Source organism: Hylobates moloch, unplaced genomic scaffold (genome assembly GCF_009828535.3).
Source record: "Hylobates moloch isolate HMO894 unplaced genomic scaffold, HMol_V3 SCAFFOLD_12, whole genome shotgun sequence".
In the NCBI taxonomy this organism is placed as follows: Eukaryota; Metazoa; Chordata; class Mammalia; order Primates; family Hylobatidae; genus Hylobates; species Hylobates moloch.
The window spans coordinates 33,776,814-33,796,039 of record NW_026652287.1 but is presented as its reverse complement, the minus strand read 5'-3'; the positions used below and the strand labels follow the sequence as shown (position 1 = coordinate 33,796,039).

The window sequence follows — 19,226 nt, the reverse complement described above, 5'->3', positions numbered from 1 at the left end:
TGAAACATTCCCAGAAGCCCACGCAGACCAGACCCATGACCTCTGTCTCCACTGCTGGAGGTGAGTCACGGACCCTAAGTCTCTTAAACACTCGCCTCTGGCCACCGCCCGGCGAACCCCGCACGCTGCAGACGCGACACTCGCAAGTTTTGGGGATGGCGGCCGGCGAGGGCCACACATTGTCTTTCCAGAGACGCGGAATACGGCGCCGGCCGTCCCTTTATGATGCAATATGTCTGCGCCCAGGGGACGCTTGCTGGGAGCAGCCATTTTCAACCTTATTTCAACCTTACAGCAGGCGGAGTCCCTCTTTTCGCGCCTTAAGACAGGTAGGCCCTGACGATGAAAAGCAATTGAAAACGACCCGTTTCACCCTTTTTCCAGTCCACGTGAGCTGCTGGATCTTGGCTTTGCAACATTAGCCAGGGGCGCTAATAAACTGCTTAGTTTCTCAAAGGCTCAAGCCTGCCCTGATCTGTCTGCAGGCTGGGTAGAGATGGTCACAGACATTTAGGCACTTTGATCCTAAGAAGAATGGAAAGAAACCATGTGGGCACGGCAATCTTAGAGGAATTTCAAGAGGGAGGGACCTGAGCAACAATCGGAGGGGTTATTATCCTGAGGATGCTTCTGGCTGGAGAAAGCAGCCTTTGAGAACTGCCTAAGAAGTATCTTTACATGTACATCAGATGTAGCCTCAGAGGAAGGAGTCAGTCACAGAATGGGTAAAACAACGGCGTGTTAAAGCTTTGGTTATAATTGGTGTGGAGAATGGAGAACACAGTTGATCAGCGGCTGACCAAAGTGGGGAACCAACACTAAAACAGGGCTCTCCCACCCTGGAAAAGCCAAAAGCAGAATAAGCCTTTACATCCAGGAAGGTGGGAGCTACCTGAAATCAAAACTCTGAAGGGGAGATGATTCTGTTCAATACTGAGGCTCAGCTGATCAATTAACTGGTGAATTCTAGCACCAAACCTGCTCCCTATAATTTTACAACCAGCCTCAGAGAACCTTTAAAGGGATTGATCATTCACTCATTTATCCAACGAATGTTTATAAAATGCCTAATATGTGTCAAACACTGTTGTGCGTGCTGGGAATACAAAAGTTGGAAATGCAGGCATGGAGATTACATTCTACTGGCAATTTCAGTGTGTGACCTAAATTGAGTGGTGCTAACTGTTGACTTGGCTGGTTGACTGAAACTTGGACTCAAAATCTGCCTACACTAAATGAAGTTTAAATGCCAGAAATTTCCTCATATATTATAAAGTATCCAAAGATAAATGGAGTTAGGAATGCTAGAATGGATTTATCATGTAAAATCAAGATTACTCATACCTCAAATATGTATTCCAGTAACATCTAGAAGGCAGTCTCTTCACTGACACTGATCTGGTCACAGGAAATAGAGATATACTACTGTAAGATTATTTTATTATATATTAAGAGATATAATGCCCTTGAAGTTAGAATGATAAGTTCATGATTTTCTTTCAGTCAGTTCAGGCTACTAGAAAAAATATACCATAGACTGACTGAGTGCCTTAACAAACATTCATTTCTCACAGTTCCAGAGGCTGAGGAGTCTCTAGAACTGGACTCTAAAACACAATCAAGGTGTTGGCAGGTCTAGTGTCCAGTGAGAGTCCATTTCCTGGTTTATGCATGATCATCTCATTCTGTCTTCACATGGCAAAGAACAGAGAAAGAGAAAACAAACTCTCTTCTGTGTTGTCTCATAAGACACAGAATCTGATCATGAGGGTTCTACTTTCAAGATGCAATTACCTTCCAAAGGTACCACTTCGTAATGCCACCCCTTAGGGATGAGGACTTCAACATGTAAATTTGGAGGAGACATAAATATGCAATCCCTCACAATGATGTATGCTATAAAATCTAAAGGAATCAAATGACAAGGATTTACAGTTAATAAGCCAACAAAGGAGACAATATGTAATAATAAACACACTCAGCTACTCTAAGGGAAAGCAGAAAAAGAAGAAAAGGAGAACAAAGAAGACATAGAATAAATAACAAATAGTAAGTTAGTAATTTAAATCTAAACACATAAATACATTAAACATAAATGATCTAAATACCCCAGTAAAAAGACACAGATTGTTAACTGGATAAAAAAGGAAGGCCCAACTATATGTTGCCCACTAAACACCCACTTTAAATATGAAAGCATAAATAGGTTAAAAGTAAAACCATGATAAATAAAGATATGAAAGATATAAAAGAGAAAAACCCATGTCAAATTATTAGAGGTTAAAAATTACAATTTCTGAGAGAAAATATACTTTGGATGGGATTAATGACAGATTAAACACTGTGGAAAAAAGATTAGTGAACTGAAAGACACAGCTACAAGAACTATAAAAAATGAAATAATGAAGGGTAAAATAATAAAAAGCATGAACATCATTTTCATGTATATATGTGTATACACAAAAAGATTTATGAACTTGAACAAGGCAAGAGATACAATCTAAACTACAAAGAGAACAAAAGCTAACCCCTACCTTGGCCCACGGAGTAAGAGATATCATTGTGAGGAACACCAAGTGGAAACCTCTAAAACTGCCCCCCTCCCCAGCCAAACTCTTATGATCAAGATGGTAAATGAAAAACAATATTGTGGGAGGGGTAGTGAGGTTTATAAGATATAAAAAAGTAAAATGTATTTCATATCTTATAAACACTACTATACATATTAGTGCAGGGAGCCAAAGGCCCATGGGACATGACCAACTCAGCATTCCACTGGAGGCTATATGACAAACAGCAAACTGTTTATCATGAATGCAGGATGTGGGCAAACTCACACTGCCCTGCCACCAAAAGGTTTGCTGAGGGACATCACTCCCTGTCGCAGGGCTCCTTGAAGTTATCTGCTTGAGAAATCCAGCGCCTATTGTCCAAAGGATGCAAGCCTGCTGTGAACCAAATGGCCAACTGACAATTACCCGACAATCACCCCGCTGCTTTCTTGCTCTCTTTTGCCTAATAAATACAGAGGGCTGTGTAAAGGTCAGGGCTCTTGTCCACTAGAGGTAAGGTGCCCCCTGACCCCTTCTTCCAAACATGCTCTTTTGTCTCTTGTCTTTTATTCCCATGTTTGCCCCTCTTTGTTCAGTCCCCCTAGGTCCTTGCGAGTTACAAGTGGCACCTCAACAGGGACTCCAAGGATGTCTACAAGTGGCGCCTGAACAGGGACAGAATCGGGTGCTCTACAAGTGGCAACCCAAAACAGGGACTCCAAGGACGTCTACATATTAGTGCATTCAATCTTTTCTCTAGCAGTTTGAACTAATAAATATAGTAACAGTGTATAGTTCTAACAATATCCTTGTTTGCTCAATCTAGTATCTGTGTCAATTATAGGTCTGTTTTGATTGCGTTTTTCCCTTAATGTTTCTCACTTTTCTACTTTTATACATGCATGCTAATTTTTTAATGGATGCCAGAAATTGCCAGCTTTAGCTTGGAGTGGGGAGCTGGATATGTCTGCATTTCTATAAATATTCTTGAGGCTTTTTCTGTGATACATTTATGTTACTTGGAAATAGTTTGATCCTTTTGATTTTGCCTTTAATCTTTGTTAAGCAAGACCAGATTACTTTTTTGGATGAGATTCTGTCAGTTAATGTAACAATATGTACTGAGTACCTACTCTATGACAGGCAAGTTCTAGACATCTAGTATACAGGGTGAAGAAGACAAATTAGCTTCCTACCCTCATGAAGGTTACAGTCTAATTTTACAGTCTATAACTTAAAGACCTTATACTCAGGAGCTTAAATTCAGCAATTTGATGTTATAATAAGTTTTGTATTAGAACTGATACTCATAGTAATATTTATACATGACTCAATGTATAAATAAACTGGGGTATAATCATCAATGGAATACTACACAGCAATGAAATGAGCTATGCAACAACTTGATGAATTTCCCAACAAAATATTGAGCAAAAGAAGCCAGCCACAAAAGAACGTGTACTTATGATTTCATTTATATAAAGGTGATAACTAGGCAAATCTATGATGTTTTAGGATAATAATTACCTCTGGAGAGGAGAGAGGAGATGAGGGCTTCTTGGATGCTATATTGTTATATTTTTTAATGTAGTGTTTTTCAAGTATAATCACTTGAAAAAAACTTTCAAGAAAATGCCAATTTGTCTTATAAATGTAGAATCAAAAACATTTTTAAATATTTTACTGTGAAATTTTTCTACCTGTAAACCTTTGTTAAATTTAGCCTAAGCAGTCAATGGCGGCAACTTATAACCATAAATGCAAGTATCAGAAAAGAAGGAAGGATGAAAATCAATGAATAAGCATCTATCTCTATAATTATCTTTTTTTCCCTATTCTATTGATTAGTGTTTGGAAATGTTGGCTTTATACATTTGGTAGAGAGACTTCTCTTTCTCTGTGACCTGTGAATGTTAGATAATATTAGAATAATCTGTACTGTAAAGATTAGATAGAACTCATCAGGCCCTGTTGACTCTTTTAAACTTTTTTAATGGAAATTGAGAATAGAGAAAATAGTTTAATATTTGCCCATCACCCAGGTTCAACGGTTATCAACTCATGGCCAGTCATATTCATCTGTGCCTCCACCTTTGTTTTACTCTGGAGAATTTCATAGCAAATCCAAGGCTTCATGCCTTAAAACTTGTAAGCATCCCAGTATGAATCTCTAACCAATAAGGTCATTAAAAAATTTATAACCACTAGACCATTTCCTTTGTTTTTCTTTTAGAGATGGGATCTTGCTATGTTGCCCAGGCTGGTCTAGAACTTCTGGGCTCAAGAGGAGTTCTCTCAAACTCATGGGCTCCACTGTGATTTTTTTTTGACTCATAGATTATTGAGAATGATTGAGCCAATCATTCTGACAAGAAAACAGCATCTTCTGAATTGATAGTTCTTCTGAATTGATAGCATCTTCTGAATTTATAGTTCCAAAAAATCATATGATTGTTCTATAGAGAAGGAATCATTTTCATATTGGTTTATAGGTTAATTCCACTGCAGTTAGAAAAAATATTCTGTATGATTTTAATTCTTTGAAATTTACTTAGACTTGCTTGATGGCCAACCATCTGGTGACCTATGTGCATTTGAGGAAACTTGTTGGATGTAGAGATATATCAAGCAAAGCTTTGTATTGAAATATATAAAAGATCTTTATATATTTTGTCAAAATCTTTAAGAGAACAGCTGAGATGTTCATCAAGTGTTTCTTAGGGTTTTTGCATGATACACTGATTTTTTTTTTAAACTTGCCCTAATTAAGACAGTTTACCTACTGACAGGCCTAAGTGATATGACCTCAAGCCCTTCCTCAAGTATCAGTCTTCCAGTAATAGACTTGACCTCAGCCTTAAGCCAGCAGCAGTTTTGTGCCAGCGCCTATTGACATTACCACTGTCCACAGTTCAATTATTATACCTATCAGCCTCTGAAAATATCATCCAGATTGGACAAAGGCCTGCAGTATTCCAGTTTACAACTAGATTCAGCTCTTCTAGAACCCCTTTGTCTTCCCCGATCCTGTTCAGCCTCTTCAGCTCTCTGTGGAACATGAGATACCAGGACAAAGTTGACTCTCATATAAAGATCTCTTTTCATATGGCACCAGGATACTTACCTGAGAGTACTTCTGCTGTGGGAGGAAATGAGGATCGATGCCAGGAAGAATGTTGGGGCTGTTCCATTCCACAAGGAAGGTTGCAGCCGGTTAGTTATCTAGGAGTTTACAAGTTCATATTCCCAGGATTCTGAAAACAACAATTTGGATCATTTGAATCCCTGAGCCATAGCCATTTACATTTCACTAGGCCCAGGAGGACAATTATGTCAAGCAGGATAATCATGCCTGCATGGAGCAGTAACCTAGTGCAGCATCTCAGGGACCTAGGTAATAAGTCAGTAATGAGGTCAAAGAAGGGTTGTTCAAGTGGCCCCACTGCCTGCTTCTAGGTCTCCTCTACTTGTGTTATAATAATACCTGAGATTTTTATTCAGGTACAGGAAGAAGTGTTGGCAATCACACCCACTCCTCTCAGTTGGACTGAAAGAAAGTAATTATGTTGTCTGAAACAGCCATCCCAAAGGAGTTGAGGGATATCTTCTGGGCTATAGAGGCACTATCTGCCATGGCCAGGGACAGGTTTCTTATTTTTCATGAGCACCAACTCCTATGTATGGTACAAAAGATCTTAGGACACAAAGATCTTAGGACATAAACCCAGAGACAGGTACACCTCCTGGCAGGTCCCTAGTAAGCCTAGTGTGCATACAGTCTTAGGCTGCTGGCCCAATGGTGTGTTTCATTCTCAGAGGCAATATCCAGAGGAAACCCTAACACACCCAAGGTGCAGGATCCCACCACCCACCAGTTGTCCAGGCATGACATTGCCTATCCTATATTTGTATAATCCCCAGACCACCCACAGAGAAAAATGTAGGTGTAGCTCTCAGGTACACACAACACCTCTTCTCCATTTTATTGTTCAGTGACCTATTCATGAGTGTGGAGGCATTGGCGTTTGCCATCCAAGTCTCGACCCTGTTACAGGAACTTAGTTTCTCCCACATGATGTTGTTCATGAGGCCCCTGCACAAATGGCTAACAACACTCCAGTCTTTCTATCATCACCAGTGGGATACTCTTCATGTAATCAAAAGTGTGGTGCATCAAAGTGCCAGCCCACCAAGGTTTTGTTAGTTGTGGCTGTGGCATTTTGTCACAGTTGTTTAAGTTAAAACAGGGCACCTCTGCTTCCCTCCCATGTTCAGTAAGCCAGTAAGCGACTTGAGTTCTGCTGGTATACGCTGTAGTGTTAGGTATACTGGTATAGTTTGTCAGTGGTAGGATGAGAGGGTCACTCTAGTTGGTGAAAGGAGGACCAGGATGGCAGATCCAGCAGGGCTTCATCAGGTTACTCTTGGTGGCCAGAGCTTGGGAGAGCCTAAGGAAAGCTTTATGCTTCCAAGTCTCTGCTGCCTTGTCATTGTGAAAAAAGCATACTGACAGATTAGTGCCCCTCCCCCTAACCCTCCTGGGGCCTCAGGTGTTCCCTACCTATTGGATAGGGATTGGGCTGAGTTGGGGTAGCAACCGAGTCTCTTTATACCAGTCCCTGTTGATTGACCCAAACCTTTCAGCTTCAGTTGCCTAGTCCAGGAAGGGAGGTCACATCCTATATAAACTTGACATGTCTGATAATGTTGCACACCTGACTAGAAAGATCAGCTGTCTCTGGCACCACTAGAGGGAACCTAGCACTGTGGTATTCCTTGGTCCTGTCCCTTACCCTTTCTTTTTGAAGTACTCATTTTCTGAAATAATATTTAATTAAATTTAGAGTCAGAAATTTAACAGCTAATCATCATATGATCTTGGGTGGGCACTGAAGATAGACAATTATAAAAAAGGAACCCACAAATGGGAGAAGTGAATATAATGTTGTTACAGTCTCACCAATGCACCACAGTGTAGCAATCTCTGGTTGTGAGTTATCACCCAGAGTTCTTTGTCTCACAACCAAGAAAATTAAGGAGTATGGATGCAAAGGGTGAGGTTGGAGTGAAAGTTTAATAAGTGAAAGAAGAAAGCTTTCCACAGCAGAAAGGGAGCCTGAATGGGTTGTCATTTTTACAATTGAATTCAAAAACTTTTATATGAAACTCATCTCTGTAGCTGTTTGTGTAACTTATCTGTGAAGCTGTCTGTGCAACTCCCCCTATCTGTGTAGCTGTCTTTAGGCAAGCACAAAGCATAGCTTCTCCTGTTTGTGTAACTATGGGTCTGTTTTAAGTAAGACTCTTCACTCCCCCTGCAAGCTCCCATGGAGCCCACCATGTACATGCCTGAAAAGGGGAGGAAACTTTTTCCTGGGAGCCCACTAATCACACAAAGAATAAAAGGCTTCTATGCTGGGCCTTACTTTCTTATCAGTGCAGCTGCTGCCTGAGTTTTCCCCACTCTGCTCTGTTTGTGCTTGTGCTTGATTTTTCAGGCTGTCTTTCTCTTTAAAAGAATTTTGCCAGAGACCAGCTTTAGCTGTCTGCCCAATTAATTTTTCCTTTTTTCCTCCCTCAATGTGATAACCTTAACCAGTGATGTGGTGCAGACACCATCTCCTTTAACTTATGGAATAATTAACACAGTAAATAGTAATAGTTCAAGATATTCTGTCTAAAAATATACATCAGGTATATTATCTGACATATGATGAGGTCAGGAATGGAACAGAAAGCTCTCAAACAGTCCTCATTTCCGCAGGGCTTCTTTGTTTCAAGACTACTTTAATATTTTGTTAAAGGCACTTTACAGTAGTGGGTTCACAGTGTTTTATTTCTGTATGATTTCACCTGCTAAAGGATGTGGCAGAATGTACCACTGAAAATGCTGCCACATTCACTACGTTCCAGGAGTTCTTCTCCAGTGTGTACTGACACCTCTAAAGGACAAAGGCTCTCCCACCTTCACTGTATTTCTACTCACTATGAGCTCACTCTTGCCATGGTGATCACCAATAATAGGGTCCCTCTTCCAAAAGAGGCTTTCCTAGTATCTGCATTCACATGATTTCAAGCTTTATATTGAAACATAAGCTTGAGATCTTATGAAGAAGGACTTGACCAGATAATCAACTAGATACTTTTGCTCAAGGCTTTTCCGCATTTAATGTAGTTTTAAATTATGTGTTTGTAACATAAAAGAAGATATAATTGATGACTGAAGGCACAACCACATTCACTGCATTTGTAAGCCTTCTGTCTTGTGCAAAGCTTCTATTATCTCCTGAGGGTACACATCTGGCAAGTGGCTGTCCCACAAGGACTATGTTCCTATCTGCTTGGAGCCCGCTGATGTTAAATGGCATCTGCGGGGTCACAGAAGGTATCTGCACAGTTGCCATATTAACAGGGCTTTTCCCCTGCATGTGTTCACTAGGACTGAAGCTGGGACTTGCTGTGGAAGGATTGTGCACCTTCACTGAATCCCCCCGTTTCTCCCTTGAGTGTATTCTCTTATGTTTAACAAGGCAAGACATATAGAAGTAAGCTTTCCCACACTCATCACAGCCATAGGGTCTCTCTCCCGTGTGAGTTCTGTGATGTACAATGAGCATTGTCTTTGTAATGAAGGCTTTCCCACAGTCACTGCATTTATAAGGTTTCTCTCCTGAGTGAATTTTCTGATGTCTAATGAGTCCTGACTTCTGTGAACAGGGTTGCCCACATTCAGGACATACAAAGGGAGTCTTTCCCGTATGATATCTCTGATGTGCTACAAGGCAAGACTTCTGGCTGAAGGCCTTACCACAGTCAGCGCATCCATAAGGTTTCTCTCCAGTGTGAGTTCGTTGATGTATAATGAGATTGCCCTTCTGAATGAAGCCTTTTCCACATTCACTGCATGTATGAGGTTTCTCTCCTGTATGAGTTCGCTGATGTACAATGAGCAGTGATTTTCTGGAGAAAGCTTTCCCACATTCGCTGCATTGATGGGGCTTATTTCCCGTGTGAATCCTTTGATGTTCAGTAAGCTGAGATTTCCTGGGGAAGGCTTTCCCACATTCACTGCACCCATGTGGTTTCTCTCCTTTGTGAGCTCTCTCATGTTCAGTGAGCCTGTACTTCTTGTAGAAGGTTTTCCCACACAAGCTACACCCGTGGGGTTTCTTTCCTGTATGAATTCTCTTATGCTCAGTGAGCTGAGACTTCTTGCGGAAAGCTTTCCCACAGTCAGTGCATTCATGGGCTTTCTCTATGTTGTGTGTTTGCTGATGTTTAAGGAATCGTGACTTGGTGCTGATGGGTTTTCTACTTTCAGGGAATTCAATTTCCATAGGCATTTGTTCATGATTATCATGGAGAAAAGCTTCATCTCCATTAAACTCAGCAGGCTCCTTTCTGTTGTATCTTCTGCTCTGGTTGGTTAAACCTAAATATGATTTCAAAGTTCTTCCATGTTCATAGCGTTGTCCCATCCTCTTCAGTATTTTTTGGTTTTGCAAGTGCTGCTGCAGATGATCATCAGCTTTCTCAATTTCTAAGAGAGAACAATAAATCCTTCCATGATCATCACACGGAATAAAACTGCTTCAAAGATGCCTTGGGGTTGGCTGGCTTTTTACTGGAAACCATATGATACCAACATGGAAGGAATTCCAAGTATAAATGTTCCCTATCTGTTAAAAAACTTTTAAGAATTGTAGTTAAATACACATAAGATAAAATTTGCCAGCCGGGTGCAGTGGCTTATGCCTGTAATCCAGCACTTTGAGAGGCCAAGGCGGGTGGATCACGAGGTCAAGAGATCAAGACCATCCTGGCCAACATGGTGAAACCCCGTCTCTACTAAAAATACAAAAAAATTGGCTGGGCGTGGTGGCATGCACCTGTAGTCCCAGCTACTTGGAAAGTTGAGGCAGGAGAATCGCTTGAACCTGGGAGACAGACGTTGTAGCAAGCCAAGATCGCGCCACTGCACTCCAGCCTGACAACAGAGCAAGACTCCATCTCAAAAAAAAAAAAAAAATTGCCAGCCAGGCACAGTGGCTCATGCCTGTAATCCCAGCGCTTTGGGAGGCTGAGGTGGGAGGATCGCTTGAGCCCAGGAGTTTGAGACCAGCCTGGGCTACAATAGGGAGACTCTGTCTCTACAAAAACTTTTTTTCTGATTTAAAAAAGAATAATCCTGAGTAGGGAAACAGCAGACATAGGTAGTAGAATAAATATCCCAGAAAGGCAAGTTAGAATGTTGGATACACAGCCTTTGACTTCATCCTAATCCTATTAGACTGTTGGGTGCTAAAATATGCCCTTCTCCATTCTGTAGACCATCATCACACCAACTTTCCTAGAGCACCAATCTCACGTTTCCAAGAAAACTGCAGTCAATACTCTAACCTTTGTTAAAATAGAGATCACAAGACTGATGGAACAGACTCTTTGTAGCAATAAGATACCAAATTATAAACTAGGTCTAAGGACATACAGGTAAGGGTTAAGTCACACCCCCCCTACATTTAAAGAATAAACTATGTTCTAACTGCCACGAGTGTTTTTTGTTTTGTTTTGTTTTGTTTGTTTTTCTGTAGCAGCTAAACAAACACTGGCCTTGGGACAAGCAATATTGAAACAATTGCAGCTCCCGGACCACCAGATGCTGACTAACTGATGCCCCTCACCCCTAACAGCATTCCACAGGCCATAACTGCAGCTATGATTGGACAGGAGACTGATCTCAATATCTTTCTCCTGATAAACACCAGCGAGGCTGTTTTGGTCAGCTGCCGGAGTCTGTGCAGACTTTTTTTATATCCTGTAAAAGACCTCCTAGCATACAGTCAAATTCCACCTCATTTTAATGTTAAAACTCCACTCCAAAATGAACATGGATTATATGTTACATACATGTTTGCTCGCTATGCACACGTTTGCTGATTCTCATAAAGATATTCTTAAGACTCCCCATCCCTCACTGAATAGGTATGCGAAGCAAATCCTACAAGGCAAAAAGCTTCCTGCAAGGCAAAAAAAGAGTTTCCCCTCTTCAGTGATGTGTGTTTTTTCCACTTCCTCAAGGTCACACCACTCAGATCTGCGAATCATCTTTTGTTAGAATATAAACTTTCTCTTTGCCTCCTCGATTTTTTGGTTAACACCTTGTATCTACCTGGCTATGATACAGTCTCATATGTTCCAACAGAAAGAGAAACACGGCAATCCCTGTGGACTTTCAGAACATGCAAGAAGAACATTCGGTCCTCTCCACACAGCTCTGCCACTGCACCAAATATGGAAACTGTCACCTTCTTCATCATGCCCTACTTGCACAGATGTCATATTGGATTTTTTTTTCCACTTTGCTGTCCCTAATATACTAATCCCTCACCTTGCCACTAACAGCCTCTACTTCCTGAATTTTGTACTTATGTCTCTATTGGCATTGGTGAAGGGAGCCCTCAAGGACCACCTCCCTACTTCTGAATCAAGACTTGAGGCAGCTTTACTTTTAGTTTTTCTTAGAACATCAGCTATACAGTATGATTGCTACAATACTGCCACCAGGTGAAAGGTAAGCTCTACCTAGAGCTAGAAAAATACAAAACTTTACCTCCACCACCACCTTGAATTACTGGCACAGAAAATTCAGAGCAGGAGTTGAACAATAAAAGTTTTACGATTACCATGACACACCCACTCCACTTTAAGTTCCCACTTTACCGCTTCCCAGAAAATATCTTCTAACATTGGCCTCCATGTGACCAGTTTCAGGCTAATCTTGTTTTCTTTTTTGAGATGGAGTCTTGCTCTGTCACCCAGGCTGGAGTACAGTGGTGAGATCTCGGTTCACTTCAACCTCTGCCTCCCAGGTTCAAGCAATTCTGCCTCAGCCTCCCGAGCATCTGGGATTACAGGCGCGTGCCACCACGCCTGGCTAATTTTTTGTGCTTTATGTAGAGATGGGGTTTCACCACGCTGGCCAGACTGGTCTCAAACTCCTGACCTCAGGTGATCCGCCCACCTCAGCCTCCCAAAGTGCTGGGATTACAGGCATGAGCCACTGCACCTGGCCTTCAGGCTAATCTTCTGGCAGTCCCCACATGGCCTTGCATTTGCAGTTCTACAACTTCTTGTCATATGTCTTCATCTTAATTCAATACTTAGCTATATCTCTTGCATAAGATATTTTATCAGTCTGTCATTCTCCATCTTGTCTAGACCACTGTAGGTTACATTTCTTCTAAAGTCCTACAATTCTTTCTGTATTTACTATTCACTTTATCTTTGTATAGCCCTGAATTGTAACAAAAACATTTCACACGTTCAAAAGTTTAATTTGTAAATATGACATAAAAATTTGCCCTATTTTTGCTAACAAAATCTTTGCTCAAGAAAGGCATTTCTGTTTCTCACTAGGTTCAGTCTCTTCTACTGTGTATTATGGCTACAGTTCATCAACTCATGAAAACAGCCCCTGAGAGAGCTTCATGTAAAGACACGCCCAGGCCCCCAACCCAATTCTAACAGAACCAGACTCGCAGAGCAAGAGGCCTTGGTATGGACAGTGTCATGAAAAGTCCTTTAATAAAGATCTTGCCTTTAAGAAATGCTTAATAGATGGAAAAGTATGACCTCTCTTCAGCCTGGCTAATCTGTCTTTTGATGAAGATATGCATGAATGACCAAGATGTATTTCAGTCTTACATGAGGAAGAATGAAAACCAGGCCCTTGACTCCAGAGTAGCAAAGGAACCTCAAGCACCACCAAATCACACTGATGTGGTATCTATAGGAGTGGCTTATGTGTGATTGGGATGCAAAGTAGAATGGGAATTTAGAGATGAAAGATACCATTATATTGTAGTGTATTAAAAACCATTTCATGAAAAGAAAATTCAAGGTGAAAAATACATACTGTCAGAATGTGAAAAACAAACCATAACCACATGCCTCAGTTTTTTTGTTGTTTTTTTGCTTTTTGTTTTTTGAAATGGAGTCTCACTCTGTCACCCAGGCTGGAGTGAAATGGCGCAATCTCAGCTCACTGCAACCTCCACCTCCCAGGTTCAAGTGATTCTCCTACCTCAGCCTCCCGAATACCTGGGACTACAGGCACATGTCACCGTGCCCAGCTAATTTTTGTATTTTTATTAGAGACGGGGTTTCACCATGTTGGCCAAGCTGGTCTCGAACTCCTGACCTCGTGATCTGCCCACCTCAGCCTCCCAAAGTGCTGGGATTACAGGTGTGAGCCACCATGCCCGGCCTCCTGTGCCTCAGTTCTTATCTCACTTGATGAATCAGCAACTCTACACAATGCTTATGGCGCTCTCTCTCTCTCTCTCTCTCTCTCATATAAATGTATATATAGATATAGATATATAAAGTATATATATAAATGTATACACACACACACACACACATACACATATATATACACACACTCACATACATATAAATGCTGTTCTAGCAAATTAATCAAACTTAAGGAGAGGGTCTTGGGAACTCCTACTTTACAGCTGGTTGGTCAGAAGCTGAGGTGACAACCTGGGACTTGCCACTGGCATCTGAAGTGGGAGACAGTCTTGGACTGAGCACTTAACCTGTGGGATCTGATACCGTATCAGGTAGATAGTGTCAGAGCTGATTTGAAATGGAGGACACCCAGCTGATGTCTGCTGGAGAACTGCCTGGGGTGTGAGAAAACAACCCCTATATATCCAGTGGCATAAATGCTGTATTGAGCGACTATGTGACAGAGAAAAAAAACAGTTTGTTGTTTTTGCCTCAGAAACACAAAATGATCCTCTGACAAGTGATGAAGAAGAATGGGAAGATGTGAAAATCCAAGCAAGAAGAACTTAGGGGAAACAACTCAACATCTAAGAAGAAATGAATAGGGATCAGTTCCAAGAAGAGATAAAGGGGTATGTATGTTTCTCTGAATTCCTATAAGAAAAAGAGCTCTTGTATCCTATGAGGAGAAGGAGATGTGGCAGCTGTTTCTGTCTCCCTAGACACTTTCACAACTGTCATGCCTTCTCTAAATGACCAGAATGTGACTTCCACTGCCTTCCCCTCTTGCTGGTTCTCTCTCACTTACCTGGATGGGTTGGACTGTGGATTTCATCTTCTAATGTCCACAGTGGTTCTCCTTGTTCCAACTCGATGAGGGCATCAGGTTTGCTGGCTTGATACCCTGTTTGTGGGAAATGGGAGAAGACTTAGGCTCACTGAATTGCACTACGTGGCTCTGATGACAGGAGAAAGGCACATGTTAGGGACTGCATAATTTGCATGTTAGCAAATTAAAGGCTTTTTTTCTAAGATGAAGGAAGATTATGCCTCTTCCTCTGGGACCAGAGACTGGCCTGAGGATCTGCCATTTGGGAGCACAGCAGACATACCAAAGCTTCCAGAAGCTGAGAAAGCAAAGGCCACTGACTGGGCACCCTCTGAGTGACACAGGGCAGCTGTCCTCACCCACTGACACAAGGTTGCTGTAGTTCTCCAACATCACATCCCGGTACAGATGCTTCTGAGCAGGGCCCAGGAGCTGCCACTCCTCCCGGGTGAAGTCCACAGCCACATCCTTCAGGGTCAGTGACTCCTGTAATAACACAGTCCTGCTTAATATGAAGTGTTTCTCTTTTATTGACATGGAAGAAATATGAAGTTGTTCTGCCCATTTTCACCATATAAGTTGCACCTGTACAGTTGTCCCTTGGTATACTCAATGGAATGGTTTCAGGATGCCCTGCATATACTGAAATTTTGCATACTCATGACCCACAGTTGGCCTGGTGGAATCTGCTTATGTCACTCTGTATAAGTGAGTTTCACATCCTGAGAATACTATATTTTTGATTCAAGTTTGGATATAAGTGGACCCTTGCAGTACAAACTCATCATACAAGTTCACAAATAAACTGTATTCCTAGTTTTTTCAATATACTGTGAAAGAAGCAAAGTCATAGTAAAATATTCTACATTTTATAATAACCATGCAGCCATCCATTAATCCAACAAATCGTAAGTTTCTGTAATATGCAGCCATTAAATCCTCTTGCTAACATGAGAACATCTGCAGTGTTTTTCAGCACCTACTTGCAACCCTGAACTATATGCTATAGTGATATAGTACGTGCAGAATAATCTAGCATGATCCCCTTCATGTAAACTATACCATGATATTTAGCAAAACAACAAACTACGCAGTGGCCATAAAAAATAAGCCATCATACATGTAAGCATTGACATGCATAGATACATGTATATGTATACAAACGTGTGTATACGCACACATACACATGCATGCAGACATAGATGTCCTCACAGGTAAATCCCTAGAACAGGAAGACAAGCATTTGTTAGTGACATACTAGGGAATTAGGAAAAAAAGTATACAGAGGGGGAACTTTGTTTTCGCACTATGTGTACTATTTAACTTGAGTCTTTCACATTGAAAATCTATCCATGAGGCCAGGCATGATGTCTCATGCCTGTAAACCCAGCACTTTGGGAGGCGAAGGTGGGCGGATCACCCAAGGTCAGGAGTTTGAGACTAGCCTGGCCAACATGGCAAAACCTGGTCTCTACTAAAAATACAAAAATTAGCTGGGCATGGTGGCGCCTAGATGAAGCATGAGAATCGCTTGAACCCAGGAGGCAGAGGTTGCAGTGAGTGGAGATCACGCCACTGCACTCCAGCCTGGGCAACAAAGTAAGACTCTGTCTCAAAAAAAAAAAAAAAAAAAAAAACTATCTATGAATCTGTGGTTCTTTCTGACACCAAATACCCAGTGTCTTTTCCAGCAACACTTTCTCTGATACCAACTGGGTATCCTAGAGTTCAATGCTATGCTAACACTAACTGCTGAGGGTTCTCATCAGACTCTGCAGGTTTAAGGGCTCTGTCCCACAAGACTGACCTCACATCATGTGCCACTCTGGGGTCCCCACATTATCGCACTTCTGTCCAACTTGACTACAACTGGGGGTTGCCACAACCTCCCTGCTCAGGTTTGATAATTTGCTAGAATGACTCACAGAACTCAGGAAAATGTCAAACAATTACAGTTTATTATATAGGATACAAATGACAGCCAGGTGAAGAGGTACAGAAGTCAAGGTCCAAAGGGTGCCAAGCACAGGAGCCTCTGTTCCCGTGGAATTGCAGTGCACCCTTCACCCACCCCCCACTTCCACATATGATCTCCAAACCCCATGGGGGTTTTTATGGAGATTCTATGATGTGGGCATGATTAAATCATCAACCATGGCTGGGCATCATGGCTCATGCCTGTAATCCCAACACTTTGGGAGGCTGAGGTGGGTGGATCATGAGGTCAAGAGATCGAGACCATCCTGGCCAACATAGTGAAACCCTGTCTCTACTAAAAAAAAAAAAAAAAAAAAATTAGCTGGGTGTGGTAGCGGGCACCTGTAGTCCCAGCTACTCAGGAGGCTGAGGCAGGAGAATTGCTTGAACCCAGGAGCTGGAGGATGCAGTGAGCCGAGAGCACGCTGCTGCACTCCAGCCTGGTGACAGAGCGAGACTCCATCTCGTTAAAAAAAAAAAAAAAAAAGAAATCATCAACCATTGGTGGCAGAATCTGGAGGTTGGGGGTGGGACTGAAAGTCCCAACTCTGTAATCAAGGCTTGGTCTTTCTGGCAACCAGCCCCATCCTGACGTTGTCTAGGAGCCCATCCTGAGCCACCTCATTACCATAAACTCAGGTGTGGTTGAAATGGGCTGGTTATGAAGAACAAAATACACTCCTATCACTCAGGAAATTCCAAAGGTTTTAGGAGCTCTGTGCCAAGAACCAGAGACAGAGACCAAATATATATACATGTAAAACCATAATGAGTCATATGCATGATTTTTTTAAGTTAAGGCATTAAAAGAGGTGAGAGGTTAATAACTGGATTTGAACACAGGGACTCTGTATTTTCTAAGACAACATGACATTCTAAAGCAAACTCTGTGGATCTCAACAACCCAAGCCATTGCCAAAGAGAACTTTCAACTCCCTATGGTCAAATCTGTACTTAAACGCCAGTTTAGTGACCTGTTCATGGAGCTCCTTTGAAAGCAAACCTTGCATTTTTTTTTTTTTTTTTTTTTTTTGAGACGGAGTCTCGCTCTGTCGCCCAGGCTGGAGTGCAGTGCTGCAGTCTCGGCTCACTGCAAGCTCCGCCTCCCAGGTTCACGCCATTCTCCTGCCTCAGCCTCTCCGAGTAGCTGGGACTACAGGCTCCTGCCACCACGCCCGGCTAATTTTTTGTATTTTTTAGTAGAGACGGGGTTTCACCATGGTCTCGATCTCCTGACCTTGTGATCCGCCCGCCTCAGCCTCCCAAAGTGCTGGGATTACAAGCGTGAGCCACCGCGCCCAGCCCAAACCTTGCATTTTTTAGGCAATTAGGTTTAATCACAGATAAACACAGACTGCAACAAGGTTGGGTATATAGGCCGCGGTGCTGTGAGCTCCTGAAAAACTGTGTTCATTAAACTCTACTTGGTATAGTCCCATAGAGGACTCAGAATAATCATGTAGAAACAGCCACACAAAACTTGCTTGTGTATCTTTTGGAAAAATGCTATTAAGTACAAAAAGTCTATCTTGCCACCTCTAGCAAAAAGCATCAAACAAATTTCCCAAGATTTAAGTGCCATGAAATACTGACATCCCCTGAGGAAGGGACCCGCATTCTCCTCAGAATCAGTGCACATCATGTAACTTACCATGATTCTCTGGGTGTGATGGTGGCCAAAGATTTTGGACACAAGTTGATACTTAACGTAGCCAACAGGTTCTGGCAGAGTCACACATTATATTCCAACACCGGTCACATGTGAACTATGTGAACAAAATATTCGTGATCCCACTTTGTCCTGGATTAAAGGTATAATCTAAGTCTGTTTCTCCCCAGAGCTCATTTTTTCCAATTTATACTTTTAATGTAAATGAACTGATTTCTTCAGACTTCCACAAATCCATCAGGGAATCGAGTTAAGAATAAAACAAACCAAAAGTCACCTGGGCCTTTGTCATTTTCTTCTGTTTCAGGAAATACCCAAGAACTGGGATGCGTCATCTTTGGTTTCTTCTGGATCCTCCCTAAATTTTGGCTAAGAAATCTGAGTCTCCATTTGAGAGTGTCCCCAGAAATGATGACATCCACATCCAGGAACCTCCTCCTTCCTTCACTTGAACTCTCTTGCTTCTGGGGAGCCAGGACCTAGGAAGTAAAAATCAAGTTCATTTGGTGACACATTCCCTCCGGGCCCAGATGCTGTCTCTACTGCTGTAAAGTCTCCTGAAGTCAAGGCCAAGCAATACATCTAAGCATCCCTTTGTCAGGTGTCCGCAAGTCTTTACATCCCAGGGCAATAAAACAACACTCTGAATGTGGGGAGTCATATGGGAGTGGGCTTAACTAGGAGCCGGCATATCTGGCCACTTTCTAATGCTTCAAAGGAGTGTCTTTCTCCTTAAGCACAGTGTTTATAAATAAGAGAGCAGGTCACGCTCTGGTCATGAGAACGTGATGGTAATAAGGAGGCTTTCCTCCTCAGAGGCCTCCTGTGACTTTCCACAACTTATTGTCCCATATTGTTATGGCCAGTTTATGCCAGCACCCCATAAGCCTTTTTCCCAACAATC

The 19,226-nt window shown here is 42.0% G+C and overlaps 1 protein-coding gene and 1 long non-coding RNA gene across 2 annotated transcripts; one reads left to right on the top strand and one right to left on the bottom strand.

Annotated features, from left to right (window-relative positions):
- The first annotated feature begins 167 nt into the window (after positions 1-167).
- On the top strand, positions 168-18,761 carry LOC116478098 (uncharacterized). Its single transcript, XR_009208996.1, has 4 exons — positions 168-329; positions 12,969-13,107; positions 14,344-14,479; positions 18,630-18,761. It is a non-coding gene; the product is annotated as an uncharacterized LOC116478098 (long non-coding RNA).
- ZNF649 (zinc finger protein 649) lies at positions 7,608-18,669 on the bottom strand. The gene is made up of 5 exons (XM_058425387.1): positions 18,600-18,669; positions 18,305-18,419; positions 15,036-15,162; positions 14,656-14,751; positions 7,608-10,092 (listed from the first exon to the last, which is right to left on the bottom strand). The coding sequence occupies exons 2-5, from the start codon at positions 18,305-18,307 to the stop codon at positions 8,735-8,737; spliced, it is 1,584 nt and encodes a 527-aa protein (XP_058281370.1). The 5' UTR covers positions 18,308-18,419; positions 18,600-18,669; the 3' UTR covers positions 7,608-8,734.
- Positions 18,762-19,226: the final 465 nt, after the last annotated feature.

Coding starts and splice junctions, on each gene's coding strand:
- ZNF649 (XM_058425387.1), bottom strand. Junction 14,752..15,035: donor CAGCAACCTTGTGTCAGTGG/GTGAGGACAGCT, acceptor TCCCACAAACAG/GGTATCAAGCCAGCAAACCT. Junction 10,093..14,655: donor CCACAGTCCAACCCATCCAG/GTAAGTGAGAGA, acceptor GTTCTCTCTTAG/AAATTGAGAAAGCTGATGAT.